Source organism: Bufo gargarizans, chromosome 8 (assembly GCF_014858855.1).
Source record: "Bufo gargarizans isolate SCDJY-AF-19 chromosome 8, ASM1485885v1, whole genome shotgun sequence".
In the NCBI taxonomy this organism is placed as follows: Eukaryota; Metazoa; Chordata; class Amphibia; order Anura; family Bufonidae; genus Bufo; species Bufo gargarizans.
In genome coordinates this window covers 8,950,226-8,965,654 of record NC_058087.1, presented here as the reverse complement: position 1 = coordinate 8,965,654, position 15,429 = coordinate 8,950,226, and the positions used below count along the sequence as shown (strand labels likewise).

Here is a 15,429-nt window from a genome sequence, read left to right as displayed (position 1 = left end):
TTAGACTTTTGGCATGGCAAATAACCTTGGCTAACTCCAGAGCATCACACTATGAATTCTAAATTAAAGGGGGTATGCCACATTTTTAAGTTATCCCCTATCCACAATATAGGGGATGATTAGCTGATTACTGGGGGTTTGACTGCTAATCCTGAGAACAGGGGTCCTGTTCCCCCATTCTAAAGAAGCAGCACTTGGTTATTTCTGGTGCTCCCATAGAGATTGAATGAAATGTGTGAATGCTTCTGCATTAGAACAAGGGAATGTAACTCCCATTCTCAGGATACATGGGGTTCCCAGTTGTCTGACTCTCAGTGATCAACTAGTTATCCCCTATCTTATGGATAGGGAATCACTTAAAAACATGGCACCAACCATTTATTGGGAACCTGCCGTGTTGAATATGGTGTCTGAGCTAAAGGCAGATTGTTATAGAGCAGGAAGAGCTGAGCAGATTGATATATAGTTTGGTGGGAAAAGATTCAGTATAACTTGTAATTTATTCATTTAAATTCCTCCTCATTTTGGGCTTTTAAATCCAGGAGGCGGTCCTATCGGTGATTGACAGCCTTCCCTCTATGACTGTGTATACAGAGAGAGCTGTCAATCACTGATAGGACCAAATCCTGGATTTAAAAGCCCAAAATGAGGAGGAATTTAAATAAATGGAATAAAAGTTTTAGATATTTTTTTCCTATTAAGCTATATATGTATCCACTCAGCTCCTCCTGCTATTTGCTAATTATTTTTCATTTTCATGATGATTTATGACAAGTTACCTTTAATTTGTTCTTGATGGTCAATTTTCAGGATAGGCCACCAATGTCTGATCAGTGTGGTCTCACACAAAACACCCTCATCAATCAACTGTTTCTCTGTAGCTCCAGTGCTGTAACTCAGCTTCGGAAATGTACGGCTCGAAACAATGTGTAATGAACAGAGTTGGTTACTGCTGAGCTGCTCCCATTCACTTCAAAAACATCAATAACTAAATCTTGGCATAGCCCTTTAAATTAACTTTTCACTTGATCTCTACTACATATGAAGTGATGATTCAATTTGAAGGTTCAGGTTATGTGAGAATATAACCATGGTTATACTTACAGTTCTTAACTAATAGTCATGTTGTGTTTTCTTCTTTAAGCAATTCCTGCCTTGAAACCTTGTGAAGAAAAACAGTTCCAGTGTCAACCAGATGGGAACTGTATCCCAGAATTGTGGCTTTGTGATGGAGAGAAGGACTGTGAAGATGGCAGTGATGAAAGGGGCTGCAATGGAACGTTGAGGCAATGTGATGTCAAGACAAAATTTGCATGTAAAAATACAGGTAATCATATGGCTAGAATATTTTTAGTTCATCAAAGTTTATCAAAATCTGTTTTGTTTTCCTAATGCTGGATTTGAATAAGGGACAGATGGGAATAACTGAATAGAAAACTCATGGCCTTGTGTTATTATAGTTGAAGACATTTTCAGAGAATAGCCACACAAACAATTAAAAGAAAGTTCTAAGATTAGGCCTCAAGGAGACAGTCTCACACATCCGATGTTGGCTACATGAAAATTACTTTGCACACCATAATTCTTGGCTAGATTTCTCTCTCCACTTTGGTTTCTTAAAATTTAACTGTCATTTCATGTAATTCTTTACAATAAGTTGTGATCTAGGATTTTTTAGCAGGTTTAATCTATGCAATCTGGGTTTTGTGAGCTAGTGGGTATAAACTAGCTGTTCATTATGTCTGCCCATATACTACATATGAATAAACAGAATAATTTTCTTAACTCTCGGTAGCTCAGGAGCAGCAGCAATAATGGAGGAGATTACACAGCAGAAATAAGCATTTAATAACCTACAAACTAGTAGCAGTCTCGGTGTCGGCCTCTCTACCTCTGCCTATATCCAGTAGTTTCTCCCTTCTTCTCTTCCTACTCTCTCCATAGACTTCAATGTAAGCTGATCCTTCAGTAAGTAGGCAACTGTTCTTCACTGAAGATGGGTCTGAGCAGGGAATTGAGTGTTAGTGAAGAGGAAGGGGAACAAAGGAGGAATTTGTTCCCCTTCCCCTTTCTTATATTTATTTGTACAGTTAATTCAATGAAAAATAATGAAACAGTTTCTCTTTTGCATACTAGAAATGTATTTTCTTTGTCTTCTACTAAATTTTCTGGTATGCTGGTAATAACAAATTTTATAAGGGTGGGGGGAATACTATAAATCCATTCATAGGAAGTGCTCCAGATTAAACAGCCAGACTGCATTTTAGACTACGCAGTCAGCCTGCCTTTTAAAAGAGGATCTTCAGGCTACACAACCAAACTGCTGTTATAGGGTAAAGATCAGGCTACGTCGCCAGACTCCTATTATATTGGAAGCTCCAGACTACACAACCACACTGATGTTATAGGGGACTCTCCAGGCTACACAAACAGAATGTTTTTATAGGGGTTGCTCTGACTAGATAGCCAGACTTCTCTTATAGGAGGAGTGTTGTTATAGGGATAACTCTATACTACATAACCATTCTTCTGTTATAGGGAGAGGTTCAAACTACACAACCAAACTGCTGTTATAGGGGGTGCTCTGATTAGAGATCCAAACTGTTGTTATAGGGGGTGCTCTAATTAGAGATCCAAAACTGTTATAGGTGGTGCTTCATACTACACAACCATACTGCTGTTATAGTGGGCACTCAAGACTACAGAACCAAACTCATGTTACAAACGGAGGTCCAGGCTACACAAACACACTAGTCAGACTGCTGTTAGAGGTCCAAACTACACAAGCAGACTGCTGTTACAGGGGAAGGTCCAGAATACACAACCACACTGCTGTTATATATGGTGCTCTGATTAGAGAGCCAGACTGTTCTTATAGAGAGAGCTCCATACTACACAACCAGACTGTAGTTATAGAAAGCACTCCAGACTATACAACCAAACTGCTGTTACAGTGGGAGATCCAGACTACATAACCAGACTACTGTTACAGGGGGAAGTCCAGACTAGACGATCAGACTGCTGTTATATAGGATGCTCGAATTAGAGAGACAGACTGTTGTTGTATCTAGAGCTCTATACTACACAACCACACAACTGCTATTACAGGGGGAGGTCCAGACTACAAAACAGACTAGTTCACAACCAGACTGTTCCTAGATCTCAGGATCAGACTGCATAACCAGACTGATTATCAAACCTGCTAAAGCGTTCTCGACATTCATTTGTGTGAAACCTACGGTGAGCAACTCGTATCTAGAAGTTAATTGCTAATAGTCAATAGGGTAGACATACAGGAAAGGTGCATAACACATACGTTCACCGCAGATATGGCTGACAAATGTCTAGCACAGCGATAACCCTGTGTGGCCTTATTCATTTTAACAGGAGCAACTTTCTTTGAAATGTCACACTGTTTAGGCTGATATTTTTTTTATTGTTTCGCCGCATGCATTAAGCAATCTGCATTGCTGTGCTATGGTACAGAACAACTACCATCTGGAACGCAAAACACCTGGGGCCCCCCAGGCACGTGCATAGACAGTGCTACATTTGCAGATCTCTGAAGAAAAATACCAAGAAAACAGGCATAAATTTTACCTGACAATTGCTTGGCTGTAACTGAAACAGCTGGCAATTCTTCCATAAAGTTGAAATATAATTGAGATGTATTTCCTCTTTAGTGATACTTAAAATAGAGTAAATAATTCAAGCCTTTCACAAAAAAAAAAAAGCCAAGGTGCATTTTATAAATTCATCTATTTCTTCTTTCTGGGAAGGTGGTTTTTAACAATGCAGCATTGCAGATGCAAGGAACGTCTTAATATCTACCTATTCAGTTTCCCTTTTCAGTTTGCTGATGAAAACAAAGCTTTCGTCGAAGGTGAATGTGTTGACTATCACTTGTACATTCTGAATAATTCATACAACAACCTAGATTGAAATAGCTTTTATGCACGGTGAGCGTCACCTCATCATGCTCTATGAGTGCCTACTGAAATCAATATTCATGTGGTCTATTGGCTGCATATCGCCGGTAGACCGCAAGTCACGAAAGTTATGAATCTCCCTGCAATTAGCTACTAATTCATACAATAGGTTTATTCAGAATCCCCACTTATAGAAATATATGGAGATAACAGAATCGATTCTAAAATTTTAAAATTTGAACCAAATGTTAGAATTTTTTTATTTTATTCTAATTAATCTGATTTTGTTTGATTTGGTTCTGGAGAATGAATGAGAAAAGAGAGAGACTAACTATTCAGTTGAGTTAGGGCACTTTTGATTTGGGTCAAATTTATTCTGACTGATATCGAATCAGCCAGCAAATTTAGACGAATTTGTCCTGAATCAAATTTTTATAAATTCACTAATATCTGGAAATTTATGTAGAGCAAAGCTGTAATTAATAAAATAAAAAACACAGAAGTTGCACGCTGACCCGGTTCCTGAGGCACAAGGGGAGTACCAGCTTTAGTTTGGATGGGGCCAACGTCTATAGATGCCCTATATGATGTACCATATCGTCCCCAAATAATACAACCATACAGTGTACTAGTAAAGAGTCCTAATAGCGCTGCCCAATTAATGAACTAGGGAATGAAGCTGTAGCCTAGGCAGCTGACTTTCCATAGGTTCAGGCACAAGTGTGGGTTTGAGGGTGATAAGGACCAGTGTTACAGATCATGTACAAATAATAATGCTGTATGAGGGGCCATATGCTTCTCCACTACATAGAAAGGGAACTTGTATTTTAAATTGATATATGGTAGTTGGGGGGTCATGTTGGGGCCCAGAACCTTTGAATCCCAGAGATAGCAGTAGCTTGTGATAGAACATTTCCCAACATAGATTACATAGATTCCTAATGCCCTCTATAAGGAGGTTTTACTGTGTTATAACCAGTTATTTTTAACTTAAATTGATGTCTTGAGCGAATTTTGAATAAACAGAGGAGAAGAGGGTTTCCTGTTCACTACATGGACAACCAATTGATTTAGAAAGTTACTGTGTAATTCTTCATTTCACCTGTGGTGCTGCTGCTGGGAAACTGAACACTTTCTGTTCTGAAAAATTGGAGCAGTCAGCAGTCAAACATCTTTTGGTCTTTTTATTGGGGAAAAGTGTGTGTGTGTGTGTGTGTGTGTGTGTGGGTGTGGGTGTGGGTGTGGGGTGTGGGGTGTGGGGTGTGGGGTGTGGGGTGTGGGGTGTGGGGTGTGGGGTGGGGGCAGTTATTAAAACATGTGCTGGGTGCCAGGGTAGGCACCAACAAGCTTCTTTCCCCTTGCCACGGTATTTAGATGCACGGGATGCATTACAGTGAAGCTCCCTTAATCTGGATAATCCAGAATGTCTGACAATCTGGCACCTATTTCCAGAACAGAACTTCAACGTACAACTAATATGTAGATTTACTATAGTCCAGAATCAGAAGACTGGACAAAGAAAACCAGTTTTGGAAATCATTGAATTAGGAAAAATAATAGAAGCAGATTTATTTCTGACTTTCTTCTAAAACATTTTCAGTTCAATCAAGAACTATGACCATTGGATGATCAAGAATACCTGATTTCGGGTCATACCTCATGTCCCAATGAAGGAATCTTACAGCATAAATAAGAATTATATTAGTTTAAATTAGAATTAGTCCTTGCTTGTAGGAAAAATGGAAACAAAACAAGCCCTGTTATTCTCACCCCCTTTTACTTTTTTACTTTGACCTCCTTCAATTTTCCATTTTCACTTTCTTCCTATTCTTCTCCTTTAATTGTCATTATGAACTAGAGGTTCCAACCCTGTGCCTAATTTCTGATGTTACCTGTTTAAAAATGTTATTACATACAGTATGAAAATATTCTCATTGTAGGATCACTGCCTTGTTTATGTGATGCTGTTCTTTATAAACCAATAAACATAAATGAAATAGAATTAGTCCATGATGTAGTTCTGTTATATCATAGAGGACCTATATTATTAACTGTTCCACTGAAATTGAGAACCATCTTAGTACTGAGGCAGTAGACATGATTGGGAGTCACTTTCGGGGTCGTCCTGGTTAATGAGACCCTTACTGTACTAGACAAACATTGCGTTATTTTGACATGTCACTGGTCTCACTGGAGACTTGCTCTCATTCAGTCATGTGTACATCAGCGTAGCGTGAGAATAGCCATCTGAGGATACATGTACAAGGAGCAGGAAACATGATGTATAGTTTTGCTTTTATACATCTTTTTTTTCAGATTTGCAAGATTTTGGAAAAAACTGAAATCTTTTGCTACAAGATGTGGATACTAATGAGTGGGAAGGAAATAACTAGTGATACAAATGTAACAGAATTGGGTGTTAGCAAAAGCCATTCAAAACCATTGAAAAAAATTAACTTTTTTTGCCATTGTTTACTTAATGGGTTAACCATTCCTTTTAGCTCTGCTACATCTGTATATTATATCAGCCTCACAACTGTAGCATCCCCCCATAATGAATACTGCATGGAGAATCAGTGGGGGGATTACTTATGTTGATGCTTCCAGGTAGCGATCAATCCATGGTGCAGCATCTAATGCCATCAATGTCAGTGTTGAGATGACCTTATACATTTTAATGATAATTGACCCATTTATGGTGCATTTTACATGGGACGTTAAAGATATATTGTGGTTGTTACAAGTTAGTAAGGATGGTAGGATAAGTTAGTAAGGATAGGGGATAGCTATTAGATCAGTGGGAGTTCTACAACTGGAACCCCCACTGATCATAAGAACAGGGGCCCTTCCACCTCGGAGCCCCCTGAATTGAACAATGTGACAGGTCAGATGTGTGCAATGTTACTCTTACTACTTCGACTACAATGTGGATCTATTCCCAGAACTCCAGTAGAGATGGATGGGGCAGCAGTTTGCATACCTGATCTGCACCTATGGTTATTTTGGGTGGCTCCAAAGGGGTATGGGGTTCCCGTTCTAAGGATCAGTGGGGGTCCAAAACAGATCTAATTATAACTAGAGATTAGTAAAGTTTAAAAAAATTCAATACATCTGGTTCGACAAATTTCGTCAATAAATTTGATTTATTTCAGATTACTTTGTAACGAATCACATTCTATTGTATGGAGTGGATGCAATGACAGGAAACGGCGATCGTGCTGCCCCCACCCATTATTAACTCAGATGCCGCGTTCAACACTGATCGCAGCATCTGAGAGTCACATTCAGCCTATCGGTGGGTTAATCAGGAGTTAAAAAAAATATATATATATACACACGTCAACCATTTGATTGTGGAGGAGCCGCCGTGGCTATCTTGATTGAAGAAAACCTGTCAATTCTTGTTTGTGCTGATGTGATGACGTCACCGCTTCATCATGCTGGGCAGGCGTGGTGATGTCATCAGCGTGATGGCATGGTGACATCACACATCAGCGCGTGATGATGACCGATTTTTGCTCAAATGGATGAGGTTCTTTTTTTCCCGTCATTTCAGCTGATTCGTGACCACGAAGTGCCAAAAAATTCGTAATTGTGGGGAAACAAATTTTTCCTGTAATTAGGATTCAATTCCTCTTTGTTAACTTCGATTTGCTCAACACTAGTTATACCTATACTGTGGGTAGGGGATAACTTGTAACAACCAAAATACACAAATGTAGTTCCACAAATAAACATGAATAAAGTTGACCCAAATTGAAAGTACTCTGATTGCCTTGAAAAAGTCGCTCTCTAGTCTCTTTCTACCTAATTTATTCACACAAAATTCATCCTTGGTACAATCAGACCTTTTTGAAAAAAAATGTGTTGATTTTCTGAATTTTAGAACATAGATTTGTTTCTCTCTATCCACAAGAAATTTGTTTGGGATAGTTTTTGTGATTGAAAACAGTGATGAATTCTACAATCTGGTGATTGGGTACAATTATTGATATTATAAGAAATTTCTTATTCTATAGACCACTTTCTTTCCAAGTTTCCTAATCCTAAAACTGTCTGAACCCACATCAGATCTGGTAAAAAATCTTTTGAAATAGGGACAATTTTAGTTCATTAAAGTCGTTATCCCATGAAAAGTATTGCTATTCAGTGAAAAGTGCATTTAAAAAAAAATATTATTGCAATATACATGCAATAAATAATATAGTTTGGTAATATACATTCCACTTTACTCTCTGCTAGCACCCCCTGCTGTTTATACTTCTGATCCACTTTTCTCCTACATTCAGAAGTGGACCTACATGCCCCTAATCCCTTCCCCTTCAGTGCTGGTGTGGTGATTTCATAGAGGAGCAGGCAAACTTTCCTTAATTCATTCATTCATTCTTACTTCTAAATTCATACAGATATGTAGCTGTATCCATTTCTAGACTGCGGAGAAGAATATTGTGGGGGTATTACATACCATATGTATCACGGGGCTAAATGTCAGGGACTATTTTCTATGCAGGGGAGTAAGGGGTTTAAAAAGAGCTTGTTGCAGTACATCCTGGGAGATGCAGGTGCTTGATGAGCTTCTGTCCACCCACAGAAAGGGAAGCAAGTCTTCTAGATATATGAGAAAAAAAAATCTGTTTTACTTTCAAGGGTTAACCCCTTTAATGTTTCAGAAAGCAAGTCACGTACTTTAAACCCCTTACAAAACAATATCTGGAAGCGTGCCACATATGCACAACTGCGGTGCGAAACAAACGCTCTTATTAAATTACAATTGTTGTCATAGAAAAACAACTAATAATATAATCGAACGTGTCTCCTGACAGAGATGAATTTTCCTCGATCGCAGTTTGTGCCTTATTTGATACTATGTAGCATCTTTATGTATCATTCCGTGCTAGATTTTATTATTCTGTTACTGCAATCATGTAAGACAAAGGACATTGCTTTCATTAAGGTAAAACGAAAGCAGGAGATAAAAAAAAAAAAATTGCAAACGTTTTCTATCGTGTACTGTACATGTAAACCATATTTTAGGGAGCGGGCAAGGTTGCTGTGAAAATAAAAATAACATCAATTTTCTAAGGAATACAGCCAACTTATCTGACACCGTCTTTTTCTTATATCAGACATTAGGCTCATTGCCTTCTGGTTGTTGCTGATTGCTTGCGAGTTCAAATCTAGATGTCAAGTAATGGAGGCTGGAAATTCTACAGGATCTTTCCGTTAAATGCATATATCTACATAATAAAATGCTAAAGCCATCAGTCTCTGCCATGTCTGTAATTACCAGATGTCATATGTTGTAGAAGGCGTGTTTCCAAATCAATGAGAGGTTTTAAATAGTGGAAAGCATACATTAGGAGCAGTGTGCACAGTACGCAGCTCCTTTTCAATAATGGTCTTAATTAGAGATGAGAGAATTGAATCCCACGAAGTGGAATTCGATCCGAATTTCAGGATTAATTCTATTTGCCTTGAAGCTGAATTTCCTCGTGCTTTGTGTAAGCGAATCGATTTAACCTGAAAAACAAAAAAATTCATTCTTACCTCCTCCATTTGCTCGTGATGGGCCGCCAGCCACCATCTGGATTGAAGATCTCGAACAAAATCCCATGTGTGGTGAAGTATGACATCATCACGTCGGCCGGCGGCCTGCCTGTCGCGAGCAAATGAATGTGGTAAGTTTGATTTTAAAAAAAATTATGTTAATTTCTCACAGTTTTTACACTCAGATGCCGCGATCATGTATGACCGTGGCATCTAAGAGGTGCAATGACGGGGGCGGCGATATTGCATCTCCCTGTCATTGCACCCACTACTTATGAAAAATTGCGCTTTGTGACAAAGTAATTTGTCACAAAGGGAATTTTTTGTAAAATTCAACGAATCAGCCGAATCGAACTTTTGAAAACTTCGCAAATCTCTAGTCTTAATGTATTAACGTCATTAACATCACTAGGTTATTTACTGCACATGTATGTGTTTCTGTAATCTTTTTAGCATGCTTTATTTAAATTAAGTTACAAAGGGTTGAATGCATATTTTCTATCATATGAGACTTTGTTCATAGCTATAATGTAGATACAACCTATATATAAAAAGATAAAATAATATTACTCATAGCAAAAAATTAAAATATTGATTCCATGTTCTGTGAAAAGCAGAATATGCAGATGTAACAGCCACAATCACAGCTAATGTGGTGCTGTAGACTGTTAATATAGCTATTTGTACAGCACGCTGCTCATTCACTTAGTATTGGAGCATCCATGCCACGTAAATAGCATACAAACCTTTGGTGCATTATGCAGAGGGTCAAATGAAAACCCGGCTTTTGCATTTTTATATACCTTATTAGTTAACAGAGAGGTGACTGATATGTGACCCACATCATTTATCCTGGGAAGAGAGTAATGACAAAGAACATCTGTCTCTGGAGGATGTTCATATGTTGCATGGACAGTCTATTGCTATCATTAGGCACCTTGCAATGCTCTATTTCTCCAGTGGAGGCACTATAGGAGAATTAAACATGTACTGTCAGGTTCCTCTGCAAATTAGAGCCGATCGCTTTGGGTCACAGCTGTGAGATTACCCTATTTTAAATAACAAAAAATGAATTTTCCAAAGCAGAATCGCCCTTCAAAGATGATAGCAAGTGGATAAAATATAGCTATCGTGTAAATGATGGTGAGCAAGATCTCATGAATAGCCAGCAAGCAAGGAAAATGCACTACAGAGGTGGTGTCATGTTCTAGTGAGGGTCATACGGAACCCTAGAACATCTCTCAGGCATAAAACACCAAGGCAAGCAATCTGACAAAAAGGCAAGGACCAAAATGAATACTTTATTAACAGAGATCCAGATATGACAGGAAGTTGGACCAGCAGGTAAGGATAAAGTGGCAGGTATTACCACTGGACAAAGTGCACTGGTTTGACTTGGGGCCAAACCCACAGGGCGGAGACTAAATGAGCCCCATTCTTCACAGAGTCCATGGTGGTGGGGATGAACTTAGCCGAGGGCTCACTGGTTTCACCTCCAGCATGGTCCAGATGCACTTGGCGACTTACCTGCAGTGACTGAAGTTGGTGCAAGCACCATCAGTCCAGACAAGCACAAAACAGACTCGAACCCGGGAACACGAAAAGGAACCTAGACATAACCAAACACAGGACACTGTTCAGACAGGACATAATGGAAACCCAAAAAGAAGACTCAGAACCAAACAAGCAGGCAACCTAAACAAGGAAGCAATAGACAACAAATAGATGCCTGGACCTCATGCAGAACGGATGCATGGCGGCCACAGACAGAGCTGCTAAAACAAGACAGAACAGGCAGATAAATAGACCGTATGAAAACACTGCTACATGGCGGTCCTTGTCAAAGCTGCAAATAGACTAGATGTCCTCCTTTCCGGAGAACCCAGGAGCCCTCTCAACAAAGGCAGAGAACTGGACTAGCAGATGCCTGTTCCCCATGCAGAGTTAGTCCATGGGCGAACAGAGAGACATAGACATGACTGCAAGGAAACATCAAGCAGGGACCAAGACAAGGTGATCTTGATGTTTCAGTAGATGACCACACAGACAGGGCAAGTGGAATAACCCCAGTTCAGGTGCATAGATCCTACACCCAGCAAAGCTGGAGACAGACTGACTCCCAAACCCACAGCTCACAAGATAATATAGAGCAGGTTAACGAGATCACCTGATAAACCACACCCAGACACAGACCAGGCAATGTTAACCCCACAAGAACTAGGAGTAACAAACGCAGAACATAATGGGACAGTTGACACACAGGTCACATGAGCTGCATTTCACACACAGGAAGCCACAACTACATGTAGCTCATAGCAACCAACATACACGGAATCCACCATAGCAAGTACACCAGGATGCCAGAGCTACTAAAGCAAGTACGTACGGCAACCTGTGACACAATGAACTACACTTTGACAGGTAGTCTGTGCATTGTCTATAAGGCCTATACCGGAGCACCAGGTTCATCAATACAATACATTTTGGCAGTGTGAACCCATGATTTCCTCTCCATTATTAGTGGAATAAGGAAACCAGCTCAATGGACTAAAATTAATGGATATAAATCTTACAAGTGTTACAATCTATGTTACTATGGATTTTTGGGGAAACGAATAGGGCACTTGTGCCCTTCTTACCAGGATAGTATTGCGAATAGTGGCAAAATCCAGAGTGAGCTCACTGTAGAGACTCATGCATAACACTTTTCTGAGTGAGATTTGGAAATCAACTTTCCTTCCAAAAGGACAAGAGTACTGTGTGTCTCAAGAGAAAAACTGCCTGGTTACCTTAGTGGCCTGGGGGTTACTCTTGGTGGTACTCTTTCTTGTAAGGAAAATCCACTATTATTAGGCATCAGATAGGCTTACTGTTTTTTTTTTTTTTTTTTTTTTAAGGAAAGCTAATTTGAATATCTTTACCCACAAACCCAAAGGTATGCAAATTAGCTTTCTTTAAAAAAATAAAAGAACACTAAGCCTATCTGATGCCAGCTGATGTAAGATATTCTAATGTATATATACAGGGAGTGCAGAATTATTAGGCAAGTTGTATTTTTGAGGATTAATTTTATTATTGAACAACAACCATGTTCTCAATGAACCCAAAAAACTCATTAATATCAAAGCTGAATATTTTTGGAAGTAGTTTTTAGTTTGTTTTTAGTTTTAGCTATTTTAGGGGGATATCTGTGTGTGCAGGTGACTATTACTGTGCATAATTATTAGGCAACTTAACAAAAAACAAATATATACCCATTTCAATTATTTATTTTTACCAGTGAAACCAATATAACATCTCAACATTCACAAATATACATTTCCGACATTCAAAAACAAAACAAAAACAAATCAGTGACCAATATAGCCACCTTTCTTTGCAAGGACACTCAAAAGCCTGCCATCCATGGATTCTGTCAGTGTTTTGATCTGTTCACCATCAACATTGCGTGCAGCAGCAACCACAGCCTCCCAGACACTGTTCAGAGAGGTGTACTGTTTTCCCTCCTTGTAAATCTCACATTTGATGATGGACCACAGGTTCTCAATGGGGTTCAGATCAGGTGAACAAGGAGGCCATGTCATTAGATTTTCTTCTTTTATACCCTTTCTTGCCAGCCACGCTGTGGAGTACTTGGACGCGTGTGATGGAGCATTGTCCTGCATGAAAATCATGTTTTTCTTGAATTATGCAGACTTCTTCCTGTACCACTGTTTGAAGAAGGTGTCTTCCAGAAACTGTCAGTAGGACTGGGAGTTGAGCTTGACTCCATCCTCAACCCGAAAAGGCCCCACAAGCTCATCTTTGATGATACCAGCCCAAACCAGTACTCCACCTCCACCTTGCTGGCGTCTGAGTCGGACTGGACCTCTCTGCCCTTTACCAATCCAACCACGGGTCCATCCATCTGGCCCATCAAGACTCACTCTCATTTCATCAGTCCAAAAAACCTTAGCAAAATCAGTCTTGAGATATTTCTTGGCCCAGTCTTGACGTTTCAGCTTGTGTGTCTTGTTCAGTGGTGGTCGTCTTTCAGCCTTTCTTACCTTGGCCATGTCTCTGAGTATTGCACACCTTGTGCTTTTGGGCACTCCAGTGATGTTGCAGCTCTAAAATATGGCCAAACTGGTGGCAAGTGGCATCATGACAGCTGCACGCTTGACTTTTCTCAGTTCATGGGCAGTTATTTTGTGCCTTGGTTTTTCCACACGCTTCTTGCAACCCTGTTGACTATTTTGAATGAAACGCTTGATTGTTCGATGATCACGCTTCAGAAGCTTTGCAATTTTAAGACTGCTGCATCCCCCTGCAAGATATCTCACTATTTTTGACTTTTCTGAGCCTGTCAAGTCCTTCTTTTGACCCATTTTGCCAAAGGAAAGGAAGTTGCCTAATAATTATGCACACCTGATATAGGGTGTTGATGTCATTAGACCACACCCCTTCTCATTACAGAGATGCACATCACCTAATATGCTTAATTGGTAGTAGGCTTTCGAGCCTATACAGCTTGGAGTAAGACAACATGCATAAAGAGGATGATGTGGTCAAAATACTCATTTGCCTAATAATTCTGCACTCCCTGTATTATTCTCAGAAATGCAGAGCATTGTTGCTAGACTACAAAATTCCTCATGCATACTAGGTGTTCTCTCTAATGAGAAAGAGCACCCCCCCTCAATATTAATCAGGTAGCTAGGGAAGTTTTTATCTTGAGATGTTTACGATTCTTAACAGGCTTGCATGGCTCCCTCAGAGAATAATTTCATGTCCATCTTGTTCTATTTCAGAGAGACAATATAAGTCTTAGGGAACCTTAGAGTGTTATATACAAATTTTTGGAGCATATTGCAGTTGTGTAGAATCAATTTGCTCTTGTAATTCCATGTTTTAAAGAATGTATCAAATAAAGGAAAACAACCCAATATCATATTTATTTTTACCGTAGGTGCTTCTTACCTCTAGGTATGTTGTAATAGGAAATATATAACAAGAATATGTTAGTAATCTAAGTGTAATACAAGAGCTAGATTATTTTAGCTGTTCAGCACAATATAATCAATCATGGAAAGCTTTCTGATTGCTATTGCAATCCCATATTGTATTGATCTACATGTCTTCTGAAAACCATAATAGTTTTGAGAAATTGCATAAAGCCATATGAGACTGGAAAACAGATGGCAAGGTGATCTCAAAAAGGAAGTGACCATTGCATTGCCCAACATAATAAGGTAGAAATAAAACCCTAATTATGGCCTATAACCACCAGCACTACAGGGGCTCGTATATATTTTAATCATTTGACAATAATTTATTTGCAAAATGTCTAATGAAAATAATTCAGATATTTCAAATATCTTTAATATTGAAATTTATTTTTGCAAATGCAAATGTTATTCACATTCAGAGAAAAAGACATCTGCCACCAAAGAGGGATCATTTAATAAAAAAAATATTAGACAATGCAGTTTCTTATTAAATTGGCCATACATTTAACCCATAGGATACCGGAGATTTTTTCATTTTTGTGTTTTCATTTTTCTTTCCTATGTTCCTTGAGCCATAACTTTTTATATTTCCAGTCACATAGCTGTATGGGGGCTTATTTTTTGCGGGACAGGTTGTAGTTTCTAATTCCACCATTAATTATGGCATAAAATGTAATGTGAAGCGGTTAAAAAATTCCAAATGGGATGGAATTGTAACAAAACAAAATTTCTCCACCATTTTACGGGTTTTGTTCCCACAGTGTTTCATTTATGGCAAAACTGATCCATGCCCATTATTCACTGGGTCAGTACAATTACAAGATACTACATATGTATAGGTTATTTATTTTTTACATCAACTGATTCTGACCCCCATAACGTTTTTTTATACTTATGTCTACTGAGCTGTTTAGGGGCTAATTTTTTTGTGAAACAATCTTTAATTTTTATTGATACCATTTTGG

At 38.9% G+C, this 15,429-nt stretch overlaps 1 protein-coding gene across 1 annotated transcript in view; it reads left to right on the top strand.

The window, feature by feature from the left end:
* The window catches only part of LRP1B (LDL receptor related protein 1B), a 1,294,122-nt gene that overhangs the window by 676,972 nt on the left and 601,721 nt on the right, over window positions 1-15,429 (top strand). Inside the window, 1 exon segment of the mRNA XM_044303104.1 lies at window positions 1,145-1,327. Coding sequence (XP_044159039.1) covers window positions 1,145-1,327 — 183 coding nt within the window.